Below are 14,754 nucleotides of genomic sequence, written 5' to 3'. Positions count from 1 at the left end.
AAAACCATTGAATGTGTGTGTGTGTGTGTGTGTACAGTGGGGCAAAAAAGTATTTAGTCAACCAATTGTGCAAGTTCTCCCACTTAAAAAGATGAGAGAGGCCTGTAATTTGCATCATAGGTACACTTCAACTATGACTGAGAAAAAAAATCCAGAAAATCACATTGTAGGATTTTTTATGAATTTATTTGCAAATTATGGTGGAAAATAAGTATTTGGTCACCTACAAACAAGCAAGATTTCTGGCTCTCACAGACCTGTAACTTCTTCTTTAAGAGGCTCCTCTGTCCTGCACTCATTACCTGTATTAAGGGCACCTGTTTGAACTTGTTATCAGTATAAAAGACACCTGTCCACAACCTCAAACAGTCACACTCCAAACTCCACTATGGCCAAGACCAAAGCGCTGTCAAAGGACACCAGAAACAAAATTGTAGACCTGCACCAGGCTGGGAAGACAATCTGCAATAGGTAAGCAGCTTGGTTTGAAGAAATCAACTGTGGGAGCAATTATTAGGAAATGGAAGACATACAAGACCACTGATAATCTCCCTCGATCTGGGGCTCCACGCAAGATCTCAAACTGATCACAAGAACGGTGAGCAAAAATCCCAGAACCACACAGGGGGACCTAGTGAATGACCTGCAGAGAGCTGGGACCAAAGTAACAAAGCCGCCAGGGACTCAAATCCTTGTCCCACTGCTTAAGCCAGTGCATGTCCAGGCCCGTCTGAAGTTTGCTAGAGAGCATTTGGATGATCCAGAAGAAGATTGGGAGAATGTCATATGGTCAGATGAAACCAAAATATAACTTTTTGGTAAAAACTCAACTCGTCGTGTTTGGAGGACAAAGAATGCTGAGTTGCATCCAAAGAACACCATACCTACTGTGAAGCATGGGGGTGGAAACATCATGCTTTGGGGCTGTTTTTCTGCAAAGGGACCAGGACGACTGATCCGTGTAAAGGAAAGAATGAATGGGGCCATGTATCGTGAGATTTTGAGTGAAAACCTCCTTCCATCAGCAAGGGCATTGAAGATGAAACGTGGCTGGGTCTTTCAGCATGACAATGATCCCAAACACACCGCCCGGGCAACGAAGGAGTGGCTTCGTAAGAAGCATTTCAAGGTCCTGGAGTGGCCTAGCCAGTCTCCAGATCTCAACCCCATAGAAAATCTTTGGAGGGAGTTGAAAGTCTGTGTTGCCCAGCAACAGCCCCAAAACATCACTGCTCTAGAGGAGATCTGCATGGAGGAATGGGACAAAATACCAGCAACAGTGTGTGAAAACTTACAGAAAACATTTGACCTCTGTCATTGCCAACAAAGGGTATATAACAAACTATTGAGAAACTTTTGTTATTGACCAAATACTTATTTTCCACCATAATTTGCAAATTAATTAATAAAAAATACTACAATGTGATTTTCTGGATTTTTTTTCTTCTAATTTTGTCTGTCATAGTTGAAGTGTACCTATGATGAAAATTACAGGCCTCATCTTTTTAAGTGGGAGAACTTGCACAATTGGTGGCTGACTAAATACTCTCTGTCTGTCTGGTCTGGTCTGTCTTAGCAGATCTAGATTGAAGTAATTGAGTCACTGACGTGTGTGCCTATTGTTACAGAGAAGAGGACAGACAAGTCAGCCGTGTCTGGGGCCATCCGTCTCCAGATCAGCGTGGAGATCAAGGGAGAGGAGAAAGTAGCTCCCTACCACGTCCAATACACCTGTCTACACGAGGTACAACACTCAGTACATCTGTTCATACAGTATGATTACTGCAGACATCACATTAAAACTAGTCCTAAACCAGCCCTAAAAGCACAGCTACTTGTGGGTCTCTATCACACTGACATTATGTCTGTCTGCCTTCTAGAACCTGTTCCACCACTCAACAGACATTCTGGGCCAGGGGATAGTAAGGATCCCCGATGCTAAAGGAGACGATGCCTGGAAGGTGTACTTTGACGAGGTGTCACAGGAGATAGTGGATGAGTTCGCCATGCGCTACGGGATCGAGTCCATCTACCAGGCCATGACGTGAGTCAGAGGGAGCAGACCACTCTCTCGTGCACTGTCTCTCTCGCACACTCTCCATCTTGCTCTCTGTCTGTCTCCCCTTCTCCCCCCTCTCTCTACTATGAAATAACCATTTGGTGCTGTTGTCATTCTCTGGCTGCCTCCAAATTAAGGAAAGTCAATTATAAATGGTCTTAGAATGGATCTGTCTCCATGAGGTGCCATTCTCCATACAGATGCCTGTTAACTGGGTCCATCATTCACATAAAGCACACTCAGGTGGCCATCCCTCAGCTAGAATGGGGCAGGGGCTTGATGGGAGAAATGAAACAGCCGTCCCGCATAGGGAGGATTCATTCGGTGTAAGCCTGATCCCAGTGAGGGTGCTAGGTAGCTAAACATAGATTGTTATGTTGTTATAACATGCATAACGTCCCATAATATTCTATACTGTAGATTATTTTGTCCCACAATGAAAGAACATGTCCATCTTGTGTAAATTGGTTCAAATTACATAAACAAATTGATTCCATTAACATTTTGACCTGAACATTACATCAGTCATTATGATTTGTGTACAAGAGACATAATAAATACATGAATGAATAGAATCCATCAACAAACAGCATCATGTCCCATTGAGCTGCTGTCTCTGAGCCCTCCCTGACAGTAGTGCCCTCTGCTGGTGTGTTTAGAAACTTTGCCTGCCTCTCCTCTAAGTACATGTGTCCTGGTGTTCCCGCTGTGATGAGCACCCTGCTCGCCAACATCAATGCCTTCTACGCCCACACTACCGCTTCCACCAACGTCTCCGCCTCTGACCGCTTTTCCGCCTCCAACTTTGGAGTGAGTATTGCCTGACTGACATCCCTCTCCACAATTACACCATCTTGGCTTCTACCCTGTTTTATAACACAGGATGCCTTTTTCTGAATGTATGTTTTTGTTTCCCCATCTCTCTATCATGTACAAATGTCTCTATCCTCTATAGGTCCAGATTACAGGCTCTGTTTTTACTTCTATTTTTCTTTCTCTCCAACAGAAAGAGCGCTTTGTCAAGCTCTTGGATCAACTCCACAACTCCTTACGCATTGACCTCTCCACATACAGGGTGAGTTACACATATTTCACCTGAACCTCAAAATGCACTTGTTGGTTGAACATCTTCCCCCTTTTATCTCTGTGTTCCTAATGGTCCCCTTTTCTTCTCATCCAGAACAACTTTCCTGCGAGCAGTAAGGACCGTCTCCAAGACCTCAAGTCCACTGTAGACCTCCTGACTAGCATCACCTTCTTCAGGATGAAGGTAGTCTTACACCAGGGTTCAGAAGGAAATGAAACACACAGACTCAGGGTTCGGTTCTCAGTATAAAACAATCCAGATGTACTCCTATCTCTGGTAGAACAGATAGCTCTGTTATCTTCCTTAGTACAGATATCTGTAATCAGTGTGTTATGACAGTAACTCCCCACCTAAAATAATGACTGTTGATAGTGCTATGCAAGCCCTCTCTCTGTCTCTCTGTCTCTCTGTCTCTCTGTCTCTCTGTCTCTCTGTCTCTCTGTCTCTCTGTCTCTCTGTCTCTCTCTGTCGATGTCTCTCTCTGTGTCTCTCTCTGTGTCTCTGTCTCTCTCTCTCCTCTCAATGAAAATGCTCACCATTTCCCTCTGGCGTCCAGGTCCAGGAACTGCAGAGTCCCCCCAGAGCCAGTCAGGTGGTGAGGGACTGTGTCAAGGCCTGTCTCAACTCCACCTACGACTACATCTTCAACAACTGCCAGGAGCTGTACAGCCGCCAGTACCAGCTGCTGGACACAGTGAGTCACTCAGACCCACTCAGGTTCTACTCACTTTCTACTGCAGTGCCATGTATGTGATATCGACAGAAGTATATTTTCTGGGTGAGAACCACATTCATGTAAAGCTTAGAGAGGATCTCTTGTTAAATAATGCTGAAGTAATATGGTTACAGGTTCATCTGCCTCACCTAAAGCCCATTCTGGTGGGAAGCTGCTATAGACCACCAAGTGCTAACAGTCAGTATCTCAATAACGTGTGAAATGCTTGATAATGTATGTGATATCAACAGACAGGTATTTTTTTGCGAGATGTAAGTATTGACTGGCTTTCAAGCTGCCCACTCAAGAAAAAGCTTCAGTGTCTGTAATCTGGTACAGGTTATCAGTCAACCTACCAGGGTAGTTACAAACGGCACAGGACTTGTTTAAAGCAGTATCCAAATCCATCGGATGTAGTGATCACAATAGTAGCCATATCTAGGAAAACAAAAATGTCAAATCCTGGGCCGAAAATAGTGTATAAGGGGTCATACAATAAGTTTTGTAGTGATTCCTATATTGTGATATTTGTTGGTCTGTGGTGTGTAATGAGGAGCAGCCAGATGCTGCACTTGACACATTTACAAAATTGCTTATTCCAGTTACTAATAAGCATGCACCCATTAAGAAAGTGACTGTAAACACTGTTAAATCCCTGTGGATTGTTGAGGAATTGAAAGACATTCAACAAGCACAGCACTTACACAAATTGCTTATGATTGGCTGAGAGAAATGTATGATAAAAGATGCTGTTTTGTTGGACTTCAGTGGCTTTTGACATTATCGATCATAGTCTGCTGATGGAAAAACATATGTGTTATGGCTTTACACCCCCTGCTATATTGTGGATAAAGAGTTACCTGTCTAACAGAACAGAGGGTGTTCTTTAATGCCAGTTCGCAATTGTAAATGAGAACTTGTTCTCAACTTGCCTTCCTGGTTAAATAAAGATGAAATAAAAATAAAATAAATAAAATGGAAATCTCTACAACATAATCCAGGGAGAATCAGGAATTCCCCAGGGCAGCTGTCTAGGCCCCTTAATTTTTTTTTACACAAACGGACTAAATGCAGGTTATTCATATGACAAGGGATATTACTTTAATCCAGCAGTGTTGTGTTTCATGCAGTGTTTTGTCTGACTTGGAGTGTGGTTATGGTTGTGTTCTGGCTCAGAACAAGCTGTGTTAGTTTGACTGTGTGGTTGTGTTCTTGTCCAGCACAAAGAGGATCTTCCCCTGGAGGAGCAGGGCCCCAGCATCAAGAACCTGGACTTCTGGCCCAAACTGATCACCCTCATCGTCTCCATCGTAGAGGAGGACAGGAACTCCTACACACCCGTCCTCAGCCAGTTAGTATTAAATTACTATTACCTAACTAATGTACTAATGATTTATGTTTTAATGTTCTATTTCCAGTATCTAATGCTGCTCTGTGCCATTTCTCCTCCAGGTTCCCTCAGGAGCTGAATGTGGGGAAGGTGTGTGCTGAGGTAATGTGGATGCTGTTCTCCCAGGACATGAAGTATGCCATGGAGGGTGAGTCTCCACAGATTCCCTCTCAGGAGCCATGCAGACATGTCCCCTATCTGGGTCATTTTGGGGTCAAGGTCCTAAACCACTGCTACTATATCCTAGACTTTGTTGGCCCTACTTGGGCCCTTTTTCTGGGTGTGTTTGCACATTTTGTAGCTATATGGTGAAAGAATGAGCCCAAGAGGATACCTGTGGATTGTACTGTAGACCCTAAGCAACAGTAAAAGGAAAATACATCTCCCCAGTCTATGCCGGCTCCACTCGCTGTCTGTGACTCTTTCTCTGTCTCAGCCTTGTCTGTCTTTTCTCCTTTGTCTGTCTTTCAGTAATGGATAATGTTGATCATTACCAGTGGCTTCAGGGTAAGACTGACAAGTGAGACGATAGAGTAGACCCTCTTATTATGCTATGCTACAGTAGGTGACAGTTTTCTCTTAGCCATTAGTAATCATGTATTTTAGTGTTGAATATAATTTGACTTTTACCACACCGACTCCAAAGCAAATCAGGTGCGGAAAATAGGTTTATTCAAATAGGACAAATTATGCTTTGAAGTAGATGATCATTCTCCCCTGTCCTCAGTGAAGCTCTCCTGAGACTCTCTGCTGTGGTTCTTTCCTGTGATTTTCTCCCCAGAACAAAGAGACAGGATCTAGTTTTATAACCCAGCCCTAGCCTGTGGTGACCAATTAGAAGTCCTTGCAGTACAACTGGGCCAATGGCCAAATATTGAGTATCCTATTTCAGGCTCACCGTATAGACAAATTCCTCCCATGTCTCTGACCCATTGATAAATAATTCCCTATTACAGAAAAAACACTATTTCCCATGATCGTTAATTCTATTGGCTTTATTCATAGTCTGGCAAGCCATTTGTATTCATCAGTTCTGTATGGCTCATCTCCAGCTTTTCACTTCTATCTTGCTATATTTCTTTCTACTTCTTCTTCTCTTTCATTTCCTTCCTTCGTCCTTGCTCATTTCTCTGTATTATATTCACATCTGAATTCCACTGTCTTTAGGCAGATGTTTTATGCTGGTAAGAGCTTCAACCCCCCCATTACTCCCCTAGTCCTGTTCTCCTCCCAGAACCCCACAATCCCCGACAGTTAGATCTGTGTTTCCAGGGAAAACTGCCATTTCCAATGGAGATGGCGAGTTAATTATCTAGGGAAGGCCATTGTTTGTTTCTTTCACTGTGGTAATTTTATTTTATTTTTATTTATTTCACCTTTATTTAACCAGGTAGGCTAGTTGAGAACAAGTTCTCATTTGCAACTGCGACCTGGCCAAGATAAGGCATAGCAGTGTGAACAGACAACACAGAGTTACACATGGAGTAAACAATTAGCAAGTCAATAACACAGTAGAAAAAAAGGGGAGTCTATATATACATTGTGTGCAAAAGGCATGAGAAGGTAGGCAAATAATTACAATTATGCAGATTAACACTGGAGTGATAAATGATCAGATGGTTATGTACAGGTAGAGATATTGGTGTGCAAAAGAGCAGAAAAATAAAAATAAATAAATAAAAACAGTATGGGGATGAGGTAGGTGAAAATGGGTGGGCTATTTACCAATAGACTATGTACAGCTGCAGCGATCGGTTAGCTGCTCAGATAGCAGATGTTTGAAGTTGGTGAGGGAGATAAAAGTCTCCAACTTCAGCGATTTTTGCAATTCGTAAAAGGAGGGATCACTGCCACTACCTCGCTTTCCAACCAAGGTGCATGAATTGAGGAGCAAACTGAAGAGATAAAATTCAGCCACACTTGGAGGACAATTCAATAAAACACATTTTAAAAACCTACATAGGTTCTACTTTTAGTGATAAAGACACATTTTTAATTAATTAAATTGTCCTCAGTGTTGCTGAATCTCCTCCACTTCTTTCACTGTGGTCAGAGTTCCTGACTATGTTTTACATATTCCGCCTGTTCTCTCATTTCATTGCTGAGGTTAGAGAATAATTTGTCATGCTTGGAGAAGAATAGGGAGCAAGCTACACTGAAGCCGAGTATGGAGAGAGGAAAGAGGGCATGAGGAATAAAGAGGGTATCCCAGGGGAGGATGGAGGAGTTCTGGGGATGTGTGATACAGTAGAGCCCCATGCGGTGCAGAGCGAGAGAGCGCTATGTGCTGGGTGTGAAAGCTGCTTATGTCTTCCAGGACCTCTCTATAACTCCTCTCTGTATATCTCTAAGTAGTATCTCCACTTCCCCCTGTCCACATGAAAATGTTCACACTCTCCCAATGACAGATCTCTCAGCGATTACAGCTGTGTCTTTCTGGGTAAGTCTCTAAGAACTTTGCTCACCTGGACTGTACAATATCTGCACATTATTCTTTTAAAAATTCTTCAAGCTCTGTCAAGTTGGTTGTTGATCATTGCTAGACAGCCATTTTCAGGTCTTCCCATCGATTTTCAAGTAAATTTATGTTAAGTGAAAACTGTAACTAGACCACTCAGGAACATTAATGGTCGTCTTGGTAAGCAGCTCCTGTGTATATTAGACCTTGTGTTTTAGGTTATTGTCCCGCTGAAATGAGAATTTGTCTCCCAGTGTCTGTTGCAAAGAAGAGGTTTTCCTCTAGGATTTTGAATGTGCTTAGCTCTATTCTGTTTCTTCTTATAAAAGAAAACTACCTAGTCCTTGCAGATAACAAGCATACCCATTACATGATGCAGCCACCACCATGCTTGAAAGTATGAAGTTGTACTCTGTAATGTGTAGTATTGGATTTGCTCCAAACATAACACTTTGTATTTGTATACATAAAGTAAATGTCTTTGCCAATTGTTTTGCAGTTTTACTTTAGTGCCTGATTGCAAACAGGATGCATCCTTTTCACTCTGTCGTTTAGGTTAGTGTTGTGGAGTAACTACAATGTTGTTGATCCATCCTCAATTTTCTCCTATCACAGCCATTAAACTCTGTTACTGTTTTAAAGTCACCAATGGCCTCATGGTGAAATCCCTGAGTGATTTTCTTCCTCTCCAGCAGCTTAGTTAGGAAGGATACCTGTATCTTTGTAGTGACTGGGTGTATTGATACACCATCTAAAGTGTAATTAATAACATCACCATGCTCAAAGGGATATTCAGTGTCTGCTTTTTTTACCCATCTACCAATAGGTGCCATTTGCAAGGCATTGGAAAGCTTCCCTGGTCTTTGTGGTTGAATCTGTGTTTGGTTCCTCAGTTGAGCAGTGAATTTCATACAGATAATTGTATGTGTGGGGTGCATCCCCTGGGATACAGCTCTCTTTATTCCTCACGCCCTCCTTCCTCTCTCCATACTCGGGTAGTCATTCAAAAATCATGTTAAACACTATTATTGCACACAGTGAGTCCATGCAACTTTTTATGTGATTTGTTAAGCACATTTTTCTCCTGAACTTATTTATGCTTGCCATAACAAAGGGGTTGAGTACTTTTGACTCAAGACATGTCAGCCTTTCATTTTTTATTAATTTGTAAAAATGTGTAATTAGCATAATTCCACATTGACATTATGGGATATTGTGTGTAGGCCAGTGAAACTAAATCTCAATTTCATCCATTTAAATTTGAGGGTATAACACAACATTTTGAAAAACTCAAGGAGTGTGAATACTTTCTGATGGCACTGTACATGGGTGCATATTTATGCATACTTGTACAGTCGTGGCCAAAAGTTTTGAGAATGACACAAATATTAATTTTCACAAATTCTTCTGCCTCAGGTTGTATGATGGCAATTTACATATACTCCAGAATGTTATGAAGAGTGATCAGTTGAATTGCAATTAATTGCAAAGTCCATATTTGCCATGCAAATGAACTGAATCCCCCAAAAACATTTCCACTGCATTTCAGCCCTGCCACAAAAGGACCAGCTGACGTCATGTCAGTGATTCTCTCGTTAACACAGGTGTGAGTGTTGACGAGGACAAGGCTGGAGATCATTCTGTCATGCTGATTGATTTCAAATAACAGCCTGGAAGCTTCTTAAGGAGGGTGGTGCTTGGAGTCATTGTTCTTCCTCTGACAAGCATGGTTACCTGCAAGGAAACACGTGCCGTCCTCATTGCTTTGCACAAAAAGGTCTTCACAGGCAAGGATATTGCTGCCAGTGAGATTGCACCTAAATCAACCATTTATCGGATCATCAAGAACTTCAAGGAGAGCGGTTCAATTGTTGTGAAGAAGGCTTCAGAGCACCCAAGAAAGTCCAGCAAGCGCCAGGACCGTCTCCTAATGTTGATTCAGCTGCGGGATCGGGGCACCACCAGTACAGAGCTTGCTCAGGAATGGCAGCAGGCAGGTGTGAGTGCATCTGCACGCACAGTGAGGTGAATACTTTTGGAGGATGGCCTGGTGTCACGAAGGGCAGCAAAGAAGCCTCTTCTCTCCAGGAAAAACATCAGGGACAGACTGATATTCTGCAGAAGGTACAGGGATTGGACTGCTGAGGACTGGGGTCAAGTCATTTTCTCTGATGAATCCCCTTTCCGATTGTTTGGGGCATCTGGAAAAAAGCTTGTCTGGAGAAGACAAAGTGAGCGCTACCATCAGTCCTGTGTCATGCCAACAGTAAAGAATCCTGAGGCCATTCATGTGTGGGGTTGCTTCTCAGCCAAGGGAGTGGGCTCACTCACAATTTTGCCTAAGAACACAGTCATGAATAAAGAATGGTACCAACACATCCTCTGAGAGCAACTTCTCCCATCCATCCAGGAACAGTTTGCTGACGAACAATGCATTTTCCAGCATGATGGAGCACCTTGCCATAAGGCAAAAGTGATAACGAAGTGGCTTGGGGAACAAAACATCTATATTTTGGGTCCATGGCCAGGAAACTCCCCAGACCTTAATCCCATTGAGAACTTGTGGTCAATCCTCAAGAGGTGGGTGGACAAATAAAACCCAGACAGGATGACCAACCCAGACAGGATGACCACATCAGTGAATCAACCCACTCAGGTGACGCACCCCCCCCAGGGACGGCATGAGAGAGCCCCAGTAAGCCAGTGACTCAGCCCCTGTAATAGGGTTAGAGGCAGAGAATCCCAGTGGAAAGAGGGGAACCGGCCAGGCAGAGACAGCAAGGGCTGTTCGTTGCTCCAGAGCCTTTCCGTTCACCTTCCCACTCCTGGGCCAGACTACACTCAATCATATGACCCACTGAAGAGATGAGTCTTCAGTAAAGACTTAAAGGTTGAGACCGAGTTTGCGTCTCTGACATGGGTAGGCTGACCGTTCCATAAAAATGGAGCTCTATAGGAGAAAGCCCTGCCTCCAGCTGTTTGCTTAGAAATTCTAGGGACAATTAGGAGGCCTGTGTCTTGTGACCGTAGCGTACGTGTAGGTATGTACGGCAGGACCAAATCAGAGAGATAGGTAGGAGCAAGCCCATGTAATGCTTTGTAGGTTAGCAGTAAAACCTTGAAATCAGCCCTTGCTTTGACAGGAAGCCAGTGTAGAGAGGCTAGCACTGGAGTAATATGATCAATTTTTTTGGTTCTAGTCAGGATTCTAGCAGCCGTATTTAGCACTAACTGAAGTTTATTTAGTGCTTTATCCGGGTAGCCGGAAAGTAGAGCATTGCAGTAGTCTAACCTAGAAGTGACAAAAGCATGGATTCATTTTTCTGCATCATTTTTGTACAGAAAGTTTCTGATTTTTGCAATGTTACGTAGATGGAAAAAAGCTGTCCTTGAAATGGTCTTGATATGTTCTTCAAAAGAGAGATCAGGGTCCAGAGTAACGCCGAGGTCCTTCACAGTTTTATTTGAGACGACTGTACAACCATTAAGATTAATTGTCAGATTCAACAGAAGATCTCTTTGTTTCCTTCCTTTGGCCCTGTCCTCGGGTGTCCTCGGATGGGGCCACAGTGTCTCCTGACCCCTCCTGTCTCAGCCTCCAGTATTTATGCTGCAGTAGTTTGTGTCGGGGGGGCTAGGGTCAGTTTGTTATATCTGGAGTACTTCTCCTGTCCTATTCCGTGTCCTGTGTGAATCTAAGTGTGCATTCTCTAATTCTCTCCTTCTCTCTCTCTCTCTCGGAGGACCTGAGCCCTAGGACCATGCCCCAGGACTACCTGACATGATGACTCCTTGCTGTCCACCTGGCCGTGCTGCTGCTCCAGTTTCAACTGACCTGAGCCCTAGGACCATGCCCCAGGACTACCTGACATGATGACTCCTTGCTGTCCCCAGTCCACCTGACCGTGCTGCTGCTCCAGTTTCAACTGTTCTGCCTTATTATTATTCGACCATGCTGGTCATTTATGAACATTTGAACATCTTGGCCATGTTCTGTTATAATCTCCACCCGGCACAGCCAGAAGAGGACTGGCCACCCCACATAGCCTGGTTCCTCTCTAGGTTTCTTCCTAGGTTTTGGCCTTTCTAGGGAGTTTTTCCTAGCCACCGTGCTTCTACACCTGCATTGCTTGCTGTTTGGGGTTTTAGGCTGGGTTTCTGTACAGCACTTTGAGATATCAGCTGATGTACGAAGGGCTATATAAATAAATTTGATTTGATTTAGTCTGTGTCTAAGAACAAGACATCCTGGTCCGGGACGGGGCTGGTTTTCTTTTTGTAATCCGTGATTGACTGTAGAACCTGCCACATACCTCTTGTGTCTGAGCCGTTGAATTGCGACTACTTTGTCTCTACACTGACGCTTAGCTTGTTTGATTGCCTTGCTGAAGTTAATAGCTACACTGTTTGTATTCGATCATGTTTCCGGTCACCTTGCCCTGGTTAAAAGCAGTGGTTCGCACTTTCAGTTTCGCGCGAATGCTGCCATCATTCCACGGTTTCTGGTTTAGGAATGTTTTAATAGTTGCTGTGGGTACGAAATCACCGATGCACTTGCTAATGAACTCGCTCACCGAATCAGCGTATTCGTCAATGTTGTTGTTTGACGCAATGCGGAACATATCCCAATCCACATGATCGAAGCAATCTTGCAGCGTGGAATCAGATTGGTCTGACCAGTGTTGAACAGACCTGATCATGGGAGCTTCCTGTTTTAGTCTCTGTCTATAGGCAGGAAGCAACAAAATGGAGGCGTGGTCAGGGCGGGGGAGGTCCTTATGTGTGTCGCGGAAGTTAGAATAACAATGATCCAGGGTTTTACCAGCCCTGGTAGCACAATCGATATGCTGATAGAATTTAGGGAGTCTTGTTTTCAGATTAGCCTTGTTAAAATCCCCAGCTACAATGAATGCAGCCTCGAGATATGTGGTTTCCAGTTTACATAGAGTCAAATAAAGTTTGTTCAGGGCCGTCGATGTGTCTGCTTGCGGGGGAATATAGCAGCTGTGATTATAATCGAAGAGAATTCTCTTGCTAGATAATGTGATCAACATTTGATTGTGAGGAATTCTAAGTCAGGTGAACAGAAGGACTTGAGGACTTGTATGTTGTGATCACACCAAGTCTCGTTAATCATATGGCATACCCCCCCCCCCCCCCCCCCCGCCCGCCCCTCTTCTTACCAGAAAGATGCATGTTTCTGTCGGCTCGATGCGTGAAGAAACCACCTTGCTTACCGACTCCGATAGCGTGTCTCTAGAATGCTACCCTTTCATCAACCTTGTTGTCAAGAGACTGGACATTGGCGAGTAGTATGCTCGGGAGTGGTGCGCAATGTGCCAGTCTCTGGAGCCTGACCAGAAGACTGCTTCGTCTGCCCCTTTTACGGCTTCGTTGTTTTGGTTTGCAGGTTGGGATCTGATCCATTGTCCTGGGTGGTGGGCGAAACCTAAGATTACCTGTGGTACCAATGTAAGAAATAACACGTAAAAAAACAGTTTCCTAGGAACGCAACGCGGCCATCTCTGTCAGCGCCAGAAGAACAATCTAACGACACTGAAGCAGCAAACTTTGTGGAAATGAATGTGTTATTCTCAAAACTTTTGGCCACGACTGTACACACTCAGACATGCGCACACACACAAACACACACTTAGAGACACAAACTCCCACTGGTGTGTTTGTCGCCACAGAGCATGAGAAACACCGGCTGTGTAAGAGTGCTGACTACATGAACCTGCACTTCAAGGTCAAGTGGCTGTACAACGAGTATGTGAAAGACCTGCCAAACTTCAATAGCGTTGTCCCCGACTACCCATCGTGAGTTAACCATGAGTTTTCTAAACTTAACAGAAATGTCTAAAAATAGGTTCACCCTTTTTTACCCCTTACTTCATTCTTTCAGGTGGTTCTTACAGTTTGTGCTGCAGTGGCTGGATGAGAATGAGTACGTTTCCATGGAGTTCATGCATGGAGCTCTGGAGAGAGACAAAAAAGATGGAGTGAGTAACTGGTAGTAGTTATTTAAGCAATAAGGCACAAGGGGATGTGGTATATTGCCTATATACCACGACCCAGGGCTGTTCTCAGGCACAACGCAACACGAAGTGCCTGGAAACAGCCCTTAGCCATATACTACAAACCCTGAGGTGCCTTATTGCTATTATAAACTAGTTACCAATGTAAATAGAACAGTAAAAATAAATGTTTTGTCATACCCATGGTATATAGTCTGATATACCACGGCTTTCAGACAATCAGCATTCAGTGCTCGAAACCACCCAGTTTATAATTCCCTATAGTGCATGGTATATTCGCATGGTAGAATTCAATGGCTCTTAGTTCAGTCTTACATGCTCTGTTTGTGCTGCTTTTGAAAGCAAAAGTGGAATTAAAAACATTTATTGGCATAGTTGATTTCGATTTTCATAATAGCAAGCTAGGACTGATGGTTTGGTTAGCTAAACTATTTTAACTGTTTAGTTACCAATGCAACTACTGTAGCTATCTAGTAAACTTTAACTACTTCAGTGGATGTTGAACTTGTTTCTACCAACAAATGAACACATTTCTAGTGGCAAATGTGTTGAATTATAAAATGGATAATCAACTCGGGGCTCTATGCGTTCTCTGGAAAATAATGCAACTCCGTGCAAGGAAGGTCAGTTCCACTCCTTCCACTGTGGAAGGTGTCATGGAACGCACCTTCCACATTGTTCATTATTTTCGATAATATGCATAGCCCCTCGTTGATTGTCCCTTACATCTTTGTCAGTTATTCACTATAAACTATATAGTTACCCTTGTCTTCATCCCCTTCTCCTCCCAGTTCCAGCAGACATCTGAGCATGCTCTTTTCTCCTGCTCGGTGGTGGACGTCTTCACCCAGCTCAACCAGAGCTTTGAGATCATCAAGAAACTGGACTGTCCTGACCCCAAGGTCATGGCTCACTACAGCCGACGATTCGCCAAGGTAACCTTATCCTCCGCATCGTACCTACCTACCTGTCAGAACTGTGTGTACTGTAGATCAATGCCTGGAGGG

General features: G+C 43.6%; 1 protein-coding gene across 5 annotated transcripts in view; it reads left to right on the top strand.

Annotated features, from left to right (window-relative positions):
* LOC110509879 (protein unc-13 homolog B) overlaps window positions 1-14,754 on the top strand; it is a 127,660-nt gene that overhangs the window by 91,608 nt on the left and 21,298 nt on the right. For 4 of the 5 annotated variants that reach the window (XR_016493279.1, XM_021591060.3, XM_021591059.3 and 1 more), the window contains 11 exons: window positions 1,629-1,744; window positions 1,881-2,044; window positions 2,719-2,869; window positions 3,066-3,134; window positions 3,240-3,329; window positions 3,703-3,840; window positions 5,082-5,212; window positions 5,314-5,399; window positions 13,403-13,529; window positions 13,615-13,711; window positions 14,539-14,682. Coding sequence is in view for 4 of the 5 variants with exons in the window: in XM_021591060.3 (XP_021446735.3) it covers window positions 1,629-1,744; window positions 1,881-2,044; window positions 2,719-2,869; window positions 3,066-3,134; window positions 3,240-3,329; window positions 3,703-3,840; window positions 5,082-5,212; window positions 5,314-5,399; window positions 13,403-13,529; window positions 13,615-13,711; window positions 14,539-14,682 (1,313 nt within the window). In the remaining variant the exon portion in view is untranslated. Of the gene's footprint in view, window positions 1-1,628; window positions 1,745-1,880; window positions 2,045-2,718; window positions 2,870-3,065; window positions 3,135-3,239; window positions 3,330-3,702; window positions 3,841-5,081; window positions 5,213-5,313; window positions 5,400-11,452; window positions 11,931-13,402; window positions 13,530-13,614; window positions 13,712-14,538; window positions 14,683-14,754 lie in introns of those variants that run through there. The other variant, XM_090226804.1, reaches the window with a different exon arrangement.

Source organism: Oncorhynchus mykiss, chromosome 29, assembly GCF_057628025.1.
Source record: "Oncorhynchus mykiss isolate SJ-2025 chromosome 29, ASM5762802v1, whole genome shotgun sequence".
Classification (NCBI taxonomy): Eukaryota; Metazoa; Chordata; class Actinopteri; order Salmoniformes; family Salmonidae; genus Oncorhynchus; species Oncorhynchus mykiss.
Note: the sequence above shows the minus strand (reverse complement) of the source record. Positions and strands in the feature narration are given on the sequence as shown.